General features: G+C 43.4%; 1 protein-coding gene across 1 annotated transcript; it reads left to right on the forward strand.

Annotated features, from left to right (window-relative positions):
* Nucleotides 1-1,989: 1,989 nt before the first annotated feature.
* On the forward strand, nt 1,990-2,247 carry LOC130488460 (thymosin beta-4-like; the record flags this gene model as incomplete). The annotated part of the gene is made up of 1 exon (XM_056862135.1): nt 1,990-2,247. A coding segment is annotated over one exon (126 nt), but the record flags the coding sequence as incomplete, so codon positions are not given.
* Nucleotides 2,248-18,417: the final 16,170 nt, after the last annotated feature.

Genomic DNA, 18,417 nt, shown 5'->3' on the forward strand with positions numbered 1-18,417 from the left:
AACCCAAAACTGGGGGTGGGGGTGGGGAAGGCTGGAATGAGCACTGTTTATGTTCCCATCCCTGGCTGTCAAAGCAAGACAAATTAAGGCTTCCCAACTGGCCAGTAGTTCAAAGAGCTGCTACACAGAGAATACTGAGATGATCCGAACGCCGGGCATAGATTTGGTGAAGCATGTCTTAATGTGTTTCTGAAAGATGGCAGTCAAAAATCACTCACTAATGATAGCCATCTGCTACACAGCAGCTGGTGGTACTTGCTGGACTTCCTGGCGGCACAATTAAACTTTCCAGGGCATTGAGGACTTTGTCCTGTGAATTTCTCCACTGCACGTTAGCTTTTTTTTTTTTTTTACAAAACCGCGTCACGTCTTTGTAAGCAACAACATGGGAGGGAGGATAACAAGAAGGATGGCTTTCAAACAGAATTTGTTTATTACCACAGCAGTGTAAGAGAACTCTACTTAAAAAAGTAGGATGCAAGAAATCGACAGGTATCCAAACAGCCACTTGATTCACAAGATTCTACTTCCAGTAACTATTAAAACAATTTTGGAGTGCTCCAGGGTTGTCAACCTCCAGGTAATAGCTTGACATCTCCTAATATTATAACTGATCTCCAGCCGATAGAGATCAGTTCACCTGGAGAAAATGGCCGCTTTGGCTACTGGGCTCTATGGTATTGAAGAGACTCCCCAGTAGGGTTGCCAGGTCCCTCTTTGCCACCGACGGGAGGTTTTTTGGGCAGAGCCTGAGGAAGCCGGAGTTTGGGGAGGGGAGGGACTTCAACGCCATAGAGTCCATTTTCCAAAGTGGCCATTTTCTCCAGATGAACTGATCTCTATCACTTGGGGATCAGTTGTAATAGCAGGTGATCTCCAGCTAGTACCTGGAGGTTGGCAACCTTAATGATGGGGAGCAATGTGGGTCAGGAGCTGGGGATCAGTTCCTGGGAAGCATCATGGAAAAGATAAAATTATAGCTCAAGAACCAGCCAGTTTGTGCTTAAAAAGCTTTGACTGTTCTGTGTTACCCCAGACAATATGGCTGGTGGGTTGTTCATAAAGTTCGTGTTTTACAAGCTGGTTCTTGGGCATTCTTTCGATAAAGCTAATTTGGATGGATGGCTTGTTTCTGTGTTCTTCAAGGCTCTCCAAAGAGGCCCAGGACCTCTCAAGTCCTCCCAGCTGTACTGAGTCAGAGCAGACATTTCGAAGCCTCCACCTGGTGTTCTTCTTGCCCTCTAAATTAATATCTTTACCGATACCCTCCTGTGTACCTGTCCACACATAGTCAACGGTGAAGATAAAACAGCCAGTTTCTAATAAAATGTGACAACACTGTGGGCTGCCCAGAGCTTGCTGTATAAGTGGACTCACCAGGAACCTTTGCTAAAAGATTGTGTGTCACATTCACGACAAATCAAAGAGCCACTGTACTGAAAAAGAATATCATAGAGCCTATGTTGAGAATGAGAGATCTATATGAAGTGAAGAAGCCACAGTCAGGATAACCCCTTCCAGTTAGAGATTAGCTTATCCTCAAATTCACCTTCCGCCTTTTCAGCATCATGAATCCATGCCATTTGCTACTAGGCCAAGGAGGAGGAAGGGCCGCGGCTCAGTGGTAGAGCATCTGCTTGGCATGCAGAAGGTCCCAGGTTCAGTCCCCGGCATCTCCAGTTAAAGGGACTAGGCAGGTAAGTGATGTGAAAGACCTTTCTCTGCCTGAGACCCTGGAGAGCCGCTGCCGGTCTGAATAGACAATACTGACTGTGATGATCGGAGGGTCTGATTCAGTATAAGGCAACTTCATGTGTTCATGTGTGTGTTCATGTGAAAAGCAATAGCTGCCTTCTTCTAACTTCTACTCCACTATTTTAAGTGGGACAACAAGATACTGCAAGACACGATACACTACCGTCCGGAGCAGCTACTGCAAAGATTGGAGTTGTGTCTGTGCGAAGTATCGCTGATTAATTGGCAAATCTGTCTGACAAACCAGATATGGCTGAAATTGAGAAGTTTGATAAGTTGAAAAAGATAGAAACTCAAGAGAAGAACCCACTGCCTTCAAAAGGAACAATTGAACAGGAGAAGCAAGTAGGTGAATCGTAATGAAATCAGCCCTTCCAAATTATGCACTGTACATTCCACAAGCATTGCCTTCTTATTGTACTTCTTTTAGCTGTTTAAACTTGGCAAGATGCAAAGAGGTCAGATAAAGTTTAAACGACTGAACTTTCCCTTTCACATTTGTGCTGCCCTTTCCATCTGCCTGTCCAGCTTTGGTCCTGGTGGCCCGAAAGATCTTGCATGTTTCCTGACAGAAGATCCTGTGTGGAATTACAGTAATCTAGTTACATATGAAAGCACGCAAAGCTGCACCAACATCTCCAGTTAAAGGGACTAGGGTAGTAGGTGATATGAAGGACCTCTGCCTGAGAACCTGGAGAGCCGCTGTCGGTCTGAGTAGACAATACTGACTTTGAGGGACCAAGGGTCTGACTCAGTAGAAGGCAGTTTCGTGTGTTCATGTGTGTTCATGTGTTCCTTCCTTTGCAATCCCAACACAATCATACTGTTTTCATTGGAATTCGGCCCATCCAATTGTGGTTGACATTGGTTGAAATCACACACATTTGCTTGAATGACCCCTCAGAGTCAGAAAAGATCTGGTTCAGAAAACTGTTTGCAAGTACTACCACTCAGTACATAAGTTGCATGAATGGATAAGTCTAACGAATGACTTTGATAGTGAATTATATACATACACATATACATATACATCTGACTACCCCAGATGCATATTGTCCTGTGTTTGGTCTGGATGCAGTCTCACCATGACGATCTCATGCCCCACTGCTCCCCTGTGATTTCCTGCAGCACCCCCCGATACATTTCCGCTAGGGTTGCCAGGTCCTTCTTTGCCACCGGCGGAAGGTTTTTGGGGTGTAACCTGAGGAGGGCAGGGTTTGGGGAGTGGAGTGACTTCAGTGTCATAGAGACCAATTGCCAAAGCAGCCATTTTCTCCAGGTAAACTGATCTCTATCGGCTGGAGATCAGTTGTAATAGAGGAGATCTCCAGCTAGTACCTGGAGGTTGGCAACCCTAATCTCCAGTGAGACCGAGCAGCTCAGAGAACAATCTTGATGTTTTCATCATCAGTGTTCACCCCCACCACACACACATCTTCAATTGGGTGCTGAGGCACCTATCCTGTGCAAAAGAGAGTGTCTTGACTTACAAGGAAGGAAGGCTTCAGATTGATATAAATCTATGGAAACAGATGGATGCACTTCATACAGAATATGTTTGCACGTGACACAAGATAATGCATGAAGCGGCTGTAGACCCCCTTTCCTGGGTACCCTCCATTTTGATGTAACAATATTATTACCCTCAAATGCCTTTCTGGCTTTCATCACCACATGTGTGGAAGGCTAAAAGGTGTTTTAAAATAGCACGTATGAAATTAGGCTTTGATGGTGTAGGAAAACCCTTCAATCCTGATGCAGATTGGGCATCCCGGAAAGCTTGAGTGCATTTGTTCCTGTTAGAAAAAAGGCAGAAATCTCATTTATAACTTTTAAAAAATAGATCACGATGGGTAGCCGTGCTAGTCTGTTTGTAGCAGTGGAAAAGAGCAAGAGTCCAGTAGCACCTTAAAGACTAACAAAATTTGTGGCAGGGTATGAGCTTTCGTGAGCCACAGCTCACTTCTTCAGGTACAGCTAGAACGTGAGTCCTTCTATCCCTAAGTAGAGAAGAGTGAATTCAGACACCCCATGGCAATAGCATGTAAATGTAAATAGCAGGTAAATGACATTATTAGTTGTAATTCAACAGATGGTTCAGGCGGTAGTAAAACATTCTGGAAAGCAATCCCATAATCTGCTGTATGGCTTGTTCAGTCATGAGGAAGTGTCAAAGGAACTCTTCAACCATGTCCCAAACGCACCCTTTCCTGTTCAAACCAGCCTGCTGGCAGAGCCTTGATTAAGACTGCTTTAGATGACTTACTTGATGAACTTAGATGACATGCAAAAAGTCGAGCAATTTAATGAGAAATGGTTACCATGGTATATCTATATGTCTTCAAATATATCTTCAGATATTTAACTCTAGCTTAATCTTTCTCCTTGTTATGTGAGCAAAAGTTCTCTTTATATATAAACACCTTAACAATGATTATCTTTAGAGAAATTGACCACGGATTATCTTTAATACTATCTTATTTAGACCGGCTGTCTAATATGAATAAAAATATATTTGATTACTTTTTTTATCGAGCAAAAATAGAATAGAAACTAATATTCTGAATCAGCAGTAATAAGTATAATCTTGGTGTGTGTGTGTGTGTTAAGTGCCGTCAAGTCGCTTCTGACTCATGGCGACCCTATGAATGAAAGTCCTCCAAAAATAATCTTGGTACTATGAGACAATATCGTTTACTGCAAACGGATGCAAATCTTTCCTCCATCCCCGTCTTTCCCTTCTGTATTCCTTAAAACACAATAAAAATTTTTTTAAAAAAATTAAGACTGCTTTTTCAAAAATGCCCTTTGGCATATGTGAAATGACACCTTTGTATGCCAGTTACTGGTTGCAAAACATCAGCGCCAAAACACGCTTTCCCACCTCTCAGAGTTGCTATCAGGAATGGGGCTAGTGGTGACAGAGCTGTGAATAGGGTGGCCAATGCCAAGTTGGGAAATTCCTGTGAAGTTTGGGGTGGAGCCTGGGAAGGGCAGGATGTAAGGAGGGACGTCATCAGGATATAATGCCATGCTCCAATGCAGCCAATTTCTCCAGAGGAAATGGTCTCTGTAGTAGGGAGATCAGTTGTCATTCCGGGAGATCTCCCCACCCCTCTTGTGGGTTGGCAACCCTAGCTGTGGGTCTGGGGCCTCAGTTCTCAAACTGACTGCTGTAGCTCCTCAGGCTGCCAGCTACATGCATTCAGGGGGCAAAGGGCACAGGCCGTGCCTATTGCCTCCTTCATTCCTGCCCAAACTCACCCAGCAAGCTTACATGGTGGGGTTGCCAGTTTCCCCTGGCCACTGGTGGGAAGTGGCGGGGTGGGGGGGAGAGTTGCCATCTCCAAGTTGGGAAATGCCTGAAGATTTGGGGGTGGAGCCTGGAGAGGGGAGTGACCTCATTGGGGTACAGTGCTATGGAGTCTACCCCCCCCCCAAAGCATCTATTTTCTCCAAGAGAATGGATCTCTATAGTCTGGAGATGAGTTGTAATTCTGGGAGATCCCCAGGCCCCACCTGGAGGCTAGCATCAAGGTCAAGTATAAATTCAAACCCAGGTATCCCCGATCCTATTCCAACACTCTAACCACTACACCCCATTGGCTACAGACAACACCGGTTCCCATTGGGTCTATGTATTATGTGTTCCCAGGAGAGACACACAGAAGGGCTCCAGAATTAGCTGCCCGCTTTGGCTATCCCATATTAACTATCTTCCATGTGTCAACTGCTCCTCTTTCCTTCCTCTCTATTTTGTTAACAGATATTGGTAAGTGGTCCCCGAGTGGACCTAAGGCCCATCCCCGCTATACAGTGGTAATGGTCTCCCTATTTTTATCTGCACTGCTGAAATGGGTAGGGGCCGTGGCTCAGTGGTAGAGCATCTGGTTGTCATGCAGAAGGTCCCAGGTTCAATCCCTGGCATCTCCAGTTCAAGGGACTAGGCAAGTAGTAGAAGAAGAAGAGTTGGTTTTTATATGCCGACTTTCTCTACCACTTAAGGGAGACTCAAACCGGCTTAAATCACCTTCTCTTCCCCTCCCCACAACAGACACCCAGCGAGGTAGGTGAGACTGAGAGAATGTGACTTGCCCAAGGTCACCCAGCTGGCTTCGTGTGTAGGAGTGGGGAAACGAATCCAGTTCACCTGATTAGCCTCCGCCGCTCATGTGGAGGAGTGGGGAATCAAACCCCATTCTCCAGATCAGACTCCACCGCTCCAAACCACTGCTGTTAACCACTACACCACGCTGGCCGTGAAAGGTGATGTGAAAGGCCTCTGCCTGAGACCCTGGAGAGCAGCTGCCGGTCTGAGTAGACAATACTGACTTTGATGGACCAAGGGTCTGAATCCATATAAGGCAGCTTCATGTATTCAAAAGGACACTTAAAAAAAACCCTCTCACAACGAACTCTTTCCTCTTCAGCTACTTACCTGCTATCCAGTCAAAGATTCTGAAAGGAGCAGTGCTTGGCATAACTTCATACACATTTCCCAATACACTTTCCATTGTCTGAATTATTTAAAGCGGCATCGAGTGAGAAACGTTTCCTTTAGAAAATACTGTAGGCATTTCTCTTCGGAGACAGATGTGTCTTTGGTTTCAAGCTGTTTGCCTGTCACTAATATCAGCGGAAAATACAACGGAAATGCCACGTTGCGAGGCAATTTACTGCATTTGTTGTTTGCTCGTCTCTAACAGGTTGTTTGATCTTTGGGGCTGAAAATCACTCTTTCAGTTAGAGAGAGAGGAAAGAGAGCGAGAGAGCGAGAGAGAGAGAACTTATTTAAATAAGTTTTAAGTCTAGATACTGACAGTGCATCATTGCTATTACCAGCAGTCCTTTGAAATACTGTGTCTCAAAGCTTGTGGTTTTATAACAGTTTGTCTGGCTTACAAGCTCTTTTTCCTCCGCTGACAAACAAACAAACACACAAACCAAAAAGCTGGCAGGTTTGACATCATAAAAGGGAAATGAAGGATGCATTAGTGGGCAGACTGCCAGTAGAATCATGTATTCATTCATGTTAAATAGTGGCTCCTAAATTTAGACATCCTGCAGTGCCGTCCTAAGCAGAGTTACACCCACTAAAGTCAATGGGCTTAAGGAGATAACTGCACTATTATTCCCTGACAAAACCGCTGACATCAGCCATTCATGCTAGGTTTGCCACCTGCTTGAAGAAAAAAAAGTGTCCGGGCCCTTTAAGGGAGGCTTAAGGCAATGTTACTTACCCTATGTTATGAAAAGGTTTGGTTGCCCATTTGCACACATTAAACCTCTATTAAAAGTACAGACTCTTGTTTCTCAAGGGCTGATGGAACTACGGTTGCCAGCTCCAGTTTGGGAGTCTTCCTTAAGTGGTAGAGAAAGTTGGCATATAAAAAAACACTTCTTCTTCTTCTTCTTCTTCTTCTTCTTCTTCTTCTTCTTCCAACTGGCTCACTGACTTGAGGCCTCTGGATTGTTTGATCAACTAGGTGTCTGTGGTTATGATCTTTTGTTTTGTCCTGGCTCCTGAGCCTTTGCCCTGATCTGGGTGGCCCAGGCTAGCCTGATCTCATCAGCTCTCAAAAACTAAGCAAGATCGGTCCTGGTTAGGACTTGGATGGGAGACCACCAAGGATGTACAGGGCTGGGTTGCTATGCAGAAACAGGCAATGGCAAACCACCTATATTAATCTCTCACCTTGAAAACCCTATGGGGTCACTATAAGTCAGCTGTGACTTCACGGCACTTTCCATCACCTGACCATTTGTGTGTGTGTAAAGTGCTGTCAAGTCGCAGCTGACCTATGATGACCCTTTATGGAGTTTTCAAGGCAAGAGACTTTCAGAGGTGGCCTTCCTCTGCATAGTGACTCTGGTATTCCTTGGTGGTCTCCCATCCAAAGACTAACGAGGGCTGGCCCTGCTTGGCTTCCGAGATCTGACGAGATCGGGCTATACCATGCTTCCTTCCCTCCCACCTGACCATGTACCTGCTGCATAATAGCCCAAAATTCAGCAGAACCAGCTTTCCATCACCTGTGCTCGGAAAAGTTTCTCCTGTTGAATTTGGTATGCACCTGTTCAAATCAAGCCAGCACAAGACCAATTAAGGGCGCTTCCCAGTACTGTGTTCATGAAAAAAGTATTTTGTTGCACCTGTAGATGTCAGCAAACATTAACTGAATCTTAATTTTAAAATGCTGAAAACCAGAACCTGGTAAAATGGAGCTGGATTTTATCAGCCATCAGTGTAATGCAATAATGGAAGTAGATCTTTCCCTTCCCAGTCTTCTCTTCCTCTACCAGTATGGTTACCAGCTGGGCTGAAATAAAATGACCTGTCCATTTTGTGAGTGTGTGCAAAGTGCTGTCAAGTCGCAGCTGACTTACAGTGACTCCGTAGGATTTTCAAGGCAAGAGACTAACAGAGGTGGTTTGCTATTGCCTTTCTCTGTGTAGCGACCCTGGACTTCCTTGGTGGTCTCCCAACCAGTTACTAACCAGGGCCAACCCTGTTTAGCTTCTGAGATCTGATGAGATCAAGCTAGCCTGGGCCATCCAGGTCAGGGAGTGTCCCTTTTATAGAGGCTTAATGTGTAGAAATTGATAGTTGAAGCTTTTCGTGGTAGGGAACCATTCCATTAATCTTCTGTTAAAGGTACAGGACCCTGGCCTAGATGGCCCAGGCTAGCCTGATCTTGTAAGATCTCAGAACCTAAGCAGGTCCTGGCTAGTACTTGGATGGGAGATCACCAAGGAATACCAAGGTTGCTATGCAGAGGAAGGCAATGGCAAACCACCTCTGTTAGTCTCTTGACTTGAAAATACTGGCTTGCCATAAGTCGGCTACAACTTGACGGCACTTTGTACACAAAGGTGCGGGGCATTTTACTAGTTGTCAACCCTATCCAACAGCCTCAGTGACTCTTGAAAAGCCAATGGGCTCAAATGGCTTGGTGTGTGTGTGAGGGGGAGGAACTGCAGTAAAATAGAAGAATTGACCAAAGTTGTCCCTATTTCCTGTCTTCTGATGGCTGAAAAAGTAAACTGGTTCCCAGAAGGTTGGAGTGATTTCCCTCTCTCTTCACTACAGCCCACCAAGCAAGGGAAAGGAAGAACGGGGGTGGAGTTTCTTTTTACGGGTGATGGATAGGGTTACCAACCTCCAGATAGTAGCTGGAGATCTCCTGCTATTACAGCTGATCTCCAGCCAATAGAGATCAGTTCCTCTAAAGAAAATGGCTGCTTTGGCAATTGGACTCTAGGGCATCGAAGTCCCTCCCCTCTCCAAACCCCGCCCTCCTCAGGCTCCACCCCAAAAACCTCCCGCCAGTGATGAAGACGGACCTGGAAACCCTAGTGATGGAATTAGTCTGAGAGTGGAATTGTCACTGAGGTTTTGTAACCTCGACCAGTTGAGTAAATGCCTTCCCCAGTTTTACTGTACTGGAAACAGAAATGTATCCCCAGAAGATGAGTGGACGGTGTATTAATACATGCTTTATTAATTGCAGACAATTACTTATTGTTGAATTTCCTATTGGTAAAGTGAAGGCTGTGGGAGACCTTTCTGAGTCTGCTGATAAATGGCTCTCTTATAATGTCAGGGCACCCTGATCTATACCAACAGTTGATCCCCGTTTGAAAGCCCATCTGACCACACAAAAATGACCTCTCTAGCTTCTCAAACAGAAATCAAGTCCACAAATCAAATCCCCTTTTTACCCTTCAGCAGAGCTGCAGAATGGAAAGCCTATTGAGTGGCACGGCTGACTTTTTGACTAGCCCTACTCGTCCACAGCTCCACTTGGATACCTGCTGTGCAAAACTTTGGTAAGTGGCAGTAGGAGAATACACCTACTTTCATGGTTTTACTCATATCCAGACTGAAGAACTACAGAAGCAGCATAAATACAGAAAAAAGTTATCTTTGGTCTGTCAATTGCAAGCTTATCTACTCTCTTATCTACTCTCCTCAGGCTTCGTTCCAAAAATTTCCAGGTATTTCCCAACCCGGAGCTGACAATCCTACTGAACAACCTTGCTTTAGGAGCCTGTTACAAGCAGTTGCAAATACACAGCAAATTATAATCCAAATAAAACATTAATTTCCAACATTTAAAACAAAATAAGAGACATATATACTGGAATTTAAAAGGCACATTCATAATATATAGAACAATATGACTGCAAAAGAAAAACCTGTACAAAAATTATAGACATAACTTCAGTCCAATTATATGAAACCTTTATATAACAAAGTAACATCATTAGAGACTGATAACCGACTAATACCAAACTTACATCTTGGCTCCTACTCAAAGGTCAAGAAGAATTTTATGTGTGAGAATAAAAATGCTCCTTAGGAATAAGAAGGAATAAGAGAAAAGGGCACACCTCCCCTAAATTAACAAGGATGGAATGGATGGAATGATTAAGGGGATGAGGAAATGACCCAAAGCATTCAGAAAAAACTCACTCTGCTGTCAAAAATACATAATGAAAACTAGCTAAGAAGTCATGTAAGTCATGTCTGCTAACCAAAACAAAATGTCTATTAAATATAGGAATCTAATCTGTCACTGAGACCTGTAGATAGGGTTCCAAGGTCCCTTTTCACCACTGGCAGGAGGTTTTTGGGGCGGGGTTTGGGGAGGGGAGGGACTTCAGTACCATAGAGTCCAAGTGCCAAAGTGGCCATTTTCTCCAGGTGAATTGATCTCTGTTGTCTGGAGATCAGTTGTAATAGCAGGAGATCTCCAGTTAGTACCTGGAGGTTGGCAACCCTACCTGTAAAATGTGTGGGTCCTAATGTGAAGATCCAAAAAGCCTCTCTCTGATGAAGCCGTTTTTCCATATCATAATTAGATAAAGGTTTAAAGTCCAGTTTCTCAAGGACAAAGAATTTAAAATCAGTAGGCTTAGGCTTCAAAGATAGAAACTGACTGACCAACGGAGAATCCATGTTTCAGTTTCTAATCTTACTACGATGTTCTGATAATCTGTGCTTTAAGGGGCGAATAGTCATGCATACATAAAGTGAATTGCAAGAACATTGCAACACATAAATAACAAGCTGAGTTGCAATTAGTAAAATGATTAAGTATGAAAATATGTTGGCTGACTGGGTAAGTAAAAATTTGCATTTGAGCTGCCTGCTTGTAGTTAACACATTTGTAATGTCCTTGAAATGAGTACCCAGCTTGCTGGGGGTAAAGTGAAGATTACTGGGGAAGGCACTGGCAAACCACCCCGCAAACAAAGTCTGCCTTGGAAACGTCGGGATGTGACATTACCCCATGGGTCAGGAATGACCCGGTGCTTGCACAGGGGACCTTTACCTTTTAAATGTCCCTTTAAATTTAACCGAAAAGGCTGTAGTCTCATGTGAGCATGTACCAACTGATCTCTATGGGACTGAGTTCTCCTGAAACCAAGAACTGGTTTGGAAGCACAGTCTGGTACAGAGTTTAACAAATGCCAATGTTTAAAAATTATATTTCTGACACGAAAAGACAGTGAATTGCCACTTTGGCCATTGGACTCTATGGCATTGAAGACCCTCCTGTCCCCAAACCCCATCCTCCTCAGGCTCCACCCCAAAAACCTCCTGCCATGGGTGAATATGGACCTGGCAACCCTAATTGCTCCAGACCTCTAGTACATTATGAAAAGACAAGAGTCACTGGGAAAGACAGTCATGCGAGGAAAAGTTGAGGGCAGCAGGAAAAGAGGAAGACCCAACAACAGATGGGTTGACTCAATAAAGGAAGCCACGACCCTCAATATGCAAGATCTGAGCAAGGCTGGCAAAGATAGGACATTTTGGAGGACATTGATTCATAGGGTCGCCATGAGTTGGAAGCGACTTGACGGCACTTAACACACACAGTACTTTGTACCTTTTTTTCCTGGCTATATTAGCTCAGCCAGTTGTTGTCAGAGGCTCTGCTCCACATACAGTAAAACATAAGAAACATTTTAAAAAAACTAGTCTGGGTAAAGGGGACTCCTTTACTCTTATGGCTTTAAACATCCTATTTGGTTGCATTTGATACCACTTAAACCCTGAAGCTCCTTCAAAAAAATCTGCAGTTCCAGCAGACATCTTATCATAGGAGATAAAGCAGGGATGTCAAACTTATTTGTTACGAGGACCGGATATGGCATCATTTGGTCAGGCCGAGCCATGTATACCATAAAATTTAATCCCAGGTACCAGAGCTACAAACTTTATAGAAAACACAGGAAAAGCCAATTAATAATACTAATTTTTATTTTATTTTTTACCTAAAATACAACCATGCTTAAAACAATAACACTCTTACAGTATTTTCTTTTATTTATTTCTAATGTGTAGACTCCACTAGGGAAACAAGGGCAGGTAATCTAAAGTAATGTAGCGACACCTGCCCAAATTTAGGGGTGCTTCTGAACTTCTCAGTTTGAATTTCTCCCTGGGTTTTGGAATTCTAAATTACCTGACCTTGTAGTTTCTCACTGCCCGGACCTTGATAGCCCAGGCCAGGTCAATCTCGTCAGATTTTGGAAGCTAAGGGTCAGTCCTGGTTAGTACTTGGATGAGAGACCACCAAAGAAGTCCACAGTTGCTACACAGATATAGGTAATGGCAAACCACCTCTGAACGTTTCTTACCTTGGAAACCGTACGGGGTTGCCATAAGTCAGCTGTAACTTGACAGTAAAAAATAAATAAATAAATAAATAAAAAAAATCCACCCCAAAGCCTAAAGCAACAAAGGATTTTTCCATCACATCCCAAGAGCAAATCTTTGATGAAAACACTCTGCAGGATTTACTACATGTTGAATTGATATAATGCCTCTTGTAAGAAAAGCAATCCCGGATCGCATTCGCCTTTTGTGTCTGGTCAATCTAAATAGAAAATATTTATTATTTCAACCGCACTCAAAAAGAAAGTCAGGATTGGTCTAATTTTAACCAAATGATTGTCAAATGCCATTTTAAAAGATAAAATGTTAATTTTTTTCCCTCTGTATTTTTTTTTTTAGTCCATTGGCAAACGAACAAACTAAAGAGGAAAAAAAATCCTTGAAGTGTCTTTAAAATCTTTAGAGGAGCAACATTTGATTGGACATCATAAAGATGTTTTATGTACAAAGCCTACCACAGAAGTGGCCTAATTGACACAGGAATTTGCTGCCTGGCTGTATTTCTTTTTTAATCAGTCCTAGAACACAAAAGACAACCGCCGCCCTGTGCTTAAGCTAGTAATAATTCCAGACAATTTAATAGTTACTGCGCTCAAACTTATCAGCATCAATGTCAAAGCTGAACGTGATATATATATATATATATATATATATATATATATATATATATATATATATATACATACATACACACACACACACACATACACACAAAGCTGCGGCAAATTGTCACGAGGGCTTCAAGACACCCCGCTCATTTATTCATGCTAGCAATGCAAACAGTTTTAATATGTTGATTCCCCCCCCCCCACGGAGCATTTCAAGTTGAACACCAGCATTACATATCTACTGTGATTTCTCTCCCTTTTTTTTGTTTTTCAGAGGCTTACGGATTCTCATTAAGTGGGAAGGAAGAGACAGGCTGCTGTTAGTGTGTCACAAGTCCTCTGGGAAACTTCACCCATCTAGTCCTCTTGTCATGGTTTCAGTTGCACTGTTAACATTGTTTGAAATTAAAGAAAACTTTGGTCTTCTCTTCAAAATGCCTGGCAAGCACCTTAAAGGTAAAGGTAAAGGTCCCCTGTGCAAGCACCGGGTCATTCCTGACCCATGGGGTGACATCACATCCCGACGTTTCCAAGGCAGACTTTGTTTGCTGGGTGGTTTGCCAGTGCCTTCCCCAGTCATCTTCCCTTTATCCCCAGCAAGCTGGGTACTCATTTCACTGACCTTGGAAGGATGGAAGGCTGAGTCAACCTTGAGCCGGCTACCTGAAACCGGCTTCCGTTGGGATCGAACTCAGGTTGTGCGCCACGGGGCTCTTATGGGGCAAGCACCTTAATTTATAATTATTGTGTTTTCTTTGTATCAGAAAGCACACATAAGGGGCAAAGCCGAATAATAGCTTTGAGGATGGATTCAAAAGCAGACTGAGATATCTGAGGCCAATGGCACCAGATTTGGGCATATACCTATTTAGGGAGATGCAAATGTTCTCTCTGCATCTCCTTTATATGCATGCCATTCCGTTTTTATACACAGTTTAAACAGTATTTGTATTCTATTCTATGTGTGCGTATACTCGTACATACGTATACTTCATACTTCTAAGGATAGGTTTGCCAGCTCCGGGTTGAGAAATACCTGGAGATCTTTGGGGCGGAGCCTGAGGAGGGCGGGGTTTTGGGAGGGGAGGGATTTCAATGCCATAGAGTCCAGTTGCCAAGGCGGCCATTTTCTCCAGGCGAACTGATCTCTGTCGGCTGGAGATCAGTTGTAATAGCGGGAGACCTCCAGCTACTACCAGAAGGTTGGCAACCCTACCCATAGATCAAGTCCTTAAACAACTCAAAACTTAATCATAAGACCAAATTCCAAAACTAGTACCTGAACCAGTTCAGCTGCATAAAAATGGTCAGACCAAAAGCCTGGTTTAGTATCCCCCGCCCTAAATCCTAAAATCCAACCTAAATCCTAAAATCCAACCATGTGGAAATGAGCGTACAACAGGCTAGGCCCTTCTCTGAACTGTTACCAATGTGACATCTGTCAAAGGCTCTTCTGAATCTAATCTCCTCTATGAGAGAAGGCATGAATGTGTATCCGGACCAAGGCTATTATACCCCAAATTATGGAGGGGGAAACAGTTCAGACTGATACTCCAGATGTGGCCCTCCCTTGATATAGAAACCCTGGAATGTCAAAGAATGCAACACTCAGTACAGAGGCCTGTACTTTAGTTAATTCTAATTTATAATTCAAATGCCTTTTCTCAAGAAAGGATACCCCCACCCCCGACCAGAACTTTTTCTCCTTTGACTTTGGCTTCAGAATAAATATAGGAATATGTTAGGACAGGTCCCATTCAGCGTTTCCAACTATCCGCTGAAAGTCCTGTTGTAATTAATATTGACTGTAATGAGTTTTGAGGGAAAGAGTTCATGTATACCTCTGACTCCATTCACCAATGTTCGCAAATGAGGTCACTCGTCTGATAATATTTGCTCACATAGCAATATTCTTCGTTCTCGTAGCTGGCGTTTTCTTATTGACGGCTTCAAATCAGTGAGTTCCACTCTGATCTTTAGAGGCCATCTGTCTGAAAGAGGCCTGAGTGATCATTGATTAGATGGCAACGCTGAGGACGGCAAGAGGGGGTGTCGATGAGGATGGGGTAAACGGAATCGAGGATGCCTGACTGTGCTAAACCTTTCCATTCAGTGGGCTGGATCCAGCCAACTTTTTCATTCCGTCTCATCTAATTCTCATCCTAACTACCACCTTGATCTTTTGTTCCTTCAGGTTTCACAATCTCTAGTTTAGCCTTTGAGGGAAACCTGAGCATTCAAAAGCCAAGCGCACTGGCCTGCTCTAGGCGTGCACAATTTATACCTTATCACATTTGAGGAGTACATATTCCTTATAAGGCAATCACGATTCTTCAGCGTTGTGTAGTGGTTAAGAGCAGTAGTCTGAAGCAGTGGACTCTTGATCTGGAGAACTGGGTTTGATTCCCCACTTCTCCACATGAGCGGCGGAGGCTAATCTGGTGAACTGGATTTGTTTCCCCACTCCTCCACATTAAGCCATCTGGGTAACCTTGGGCTAGTCACTCTCTCAGCCCCATCTACTTCACATGGTGTCTGTTGTGGGGAGGGGAAGGGAAGGTGATTGTAAGCTGGTTTGATTCTGCCTTAAGTGGTAGAGAAAGTCGGCATATAAAAATAAATTCTTCTTCTTCTTCAAACTTATATCATCTCTTGAATACACTGTGCATGTAGCCATCCCATAATAGACCAAGGGGGGTTAGTAAACTTTAATTCTTTCTTTCTCAGGAGGTGTTTTTTTATGTTGACAGGTCACTAGGTAACTGTAGTTCACTTGTTGCTGGCACTGTGCAATTTCGGCATTTTCTTTTGAATCCCTTATCTAGCCATCCTTGATCGTCTGGTATGGCTATTTTGTTAATTTACTGTCTCCGCTAGGGTTGCCAGGTCCCTCTTTGCCACCGGTAGGAGGTTTTTGGGGCGGAGCCTGAGGAGGGTGGGGTTTAGGGAGGGGAACGTCTTCGATGACATAGAGTCCAATTGCCAAAATGGCCATTTTCTCCAGGTGAACTGATCTGTATCGGCTGGAGATCAATTGTAATAGCAGGATATCTCCAGCTAGTACCTGGCAGTTGGAAACCCTAGTCTCAGCTAGGCCTCGGGTCTCAAAGGTTTCTTTGCCTCACTGATTTGGATTACTCTTTGGACTATAGTTTGAGTGCATATCCACAGGACAATATAAATCAAAGGGCTCCAGGCTCACAATATTTAAGATTCTCCTTTTGTAAAAAAATTATCAGGATTTTCGTTTGGCAAATCACGCAGAAATGATTTAAAAAAATATATTCCTTGGTACCTATAACTCACACTATTCTCATCAGTTCCTGTTACAAATCAGGACCAGACCTAATTTCTCAGGGGTGCTGGTTCCACTTGAACTTCTCCCTTTTGATTACTTTTCTCCATTAAGGGAAATAAACCCATGGATCTTTATTTGTGCATCATTTGCCATTTTAAAAAAGTATGAACCATTCAACATCATATGCGCATCAACAGCACACAAGGGGGTGTTATAGAAACAAAAGCATCATCAATGTGTAATATGGAAGTGAGGCGGACCAAAACTGATGACAATGAACAAAATAAAAAAGAAACCAAAATGGCCCTGATTGCTGAGTTCCTAATAGCAAATTGATAATGTCACCTTGAAATAAAGGCATTGTTTATTAACAATTAAATTAAATTAAAAAACAGCAATATGTCTAAAGAGCTTTCCCCCCTTAGAAATATGCTTCAGAATGGTGATGACCAACGTCTGTATTCTCAAGTACTAATCTATATTCAATGAAATTCTGAAGAGTCTGGAAGTATAGTCAAGTTCCTTCATGGGTGATGAAGTTTTGTAATAAAACTAGCACTACTAGTAAGGGTGGAGAGGGAAGGCGGCATGGTATAGCCCGATCTCGTCAGATCTTGGAGGCTAAGCAGGATCAGTGCTTGGAAGAAAGACCTCCAAGGAAGACTCTGCAGAGGAAAGCAACAGCAAACTGCCTGTGCTTAATCATTTGCCTCGAAAGCCCCTTGCTGGGGTCACCATGAATCAACTGTGAGTTGAACTGACTTTATACACACACACTAGTAAGGGTGTGCGCTGACTTGAAATGGGTGGGGTGGAGGAATTCTGCCTAGTTAGTAATGAACTACGTATGATTAGAGCTAGATTACAGCACTGCATTAAAAGGGATGGAGGTTACCAACTCAACATGACAAGACAGGAACTATAATCCCAACAGGGGATGAGTTGTTTGTTTCCCCATTCCCATGCAGAAGGAGGGTAATAGAAAGACTTCCTTTGCTCTCACTGACATCCTAATGTAGTCCAATCTGATTGGCTACATGATTTCCAAACAAAGCCACAGCAGCATATTCATGGTTATGTTATGCAGTGAAGAAACCCTTTTAAGTTAAAAGAAAAGAAAGGTGAGGGTCCTGGAGAAATAGTTTTGAATCTGAGAAATAAAAAAAAAGTGGGAGATGGGGTCTTTTTTTGTGGAACCCTCCCATCCTTAGCACACACACAACAACTGACACAGAAAACTGAACCTTCCTTGAGTTCCACACAGCACTGTTAAGGACTTCATAGGTATAGAGGACATGAACTCAGGCATGGCTGGGGGATTATATACAATTCCTCTGCCCCTCCCTCTATCCATCCCCTAGCAGATGTTAAATATAAGGCAGGCTCCTTGGCTTAGGTAGTTACAGATGTTCTACAGGGTTTCCATTACCTTGAAGTTTCTGCTCAAGTGTTCCAGCCAAAACATGGAAATAGCTGCCTCCTACAGAACATTTTGAGTTCTGCCTGCCTTGATGGAATTGCCACAAAAGACCCCCCCCCTCCTTGCTCCCAGGAGTTTAATCATCTCTCTTTCTCCTTCCACTGACCAGGTCAGGTCAAAGAAGCTTTTCCTGAAGTCTCCGGGAGATTTTTTTCCTGAAGTTTTTCTAGCACTTAATTTCTCCAAATCTCTGCTCCCTGTTAGATATCACCTGTCTAGCTGGAGGTGGGGGGAGCTGGACCATCCCATTGTCTCTAACTATCCCTATGAGCATCTCTAAAAGGGTGGCTGAGGTGAGGCTAAAAAGCAATTGACTTGACCCCCCCCTTTTAAAAACCTTTTAAAACTCCAGGTGCAGGTTCTCCTCAGGTCACACTTTCAAAGAAAAATGTATTTCTTCATACCCTCTAAGGAAAGAACTATCTACATGGTTTGGGGAGCAAATTCCACATTTCAGGGATGGCTGATGAGAAAAGTCCTCATGTGGGTTACTATCCGATTTCCCATACTGAGGGTTTCCACAGTAAGTTATCCTAAGCTGACCTCAGAACTAGGGAGATCTCCCACCCCGGCCAGCTCTGCCCAC

Source organism: Euleptes europaea, chromosome 16 (genome assembly GCF_029931775.1).
Source record: "Euleptes europaea isolate rEulEur1 chromosome 16, rEulEur1.hap1, whole genome shotgun sequence".
NCBI classification, from domain to species: domain Eukaryota; kingdom Metazoa; phylum Chordata; class Lepidosauria; order Squamata; family Sphaerodactylidae; genus Euleptes; species Euleptes europaea.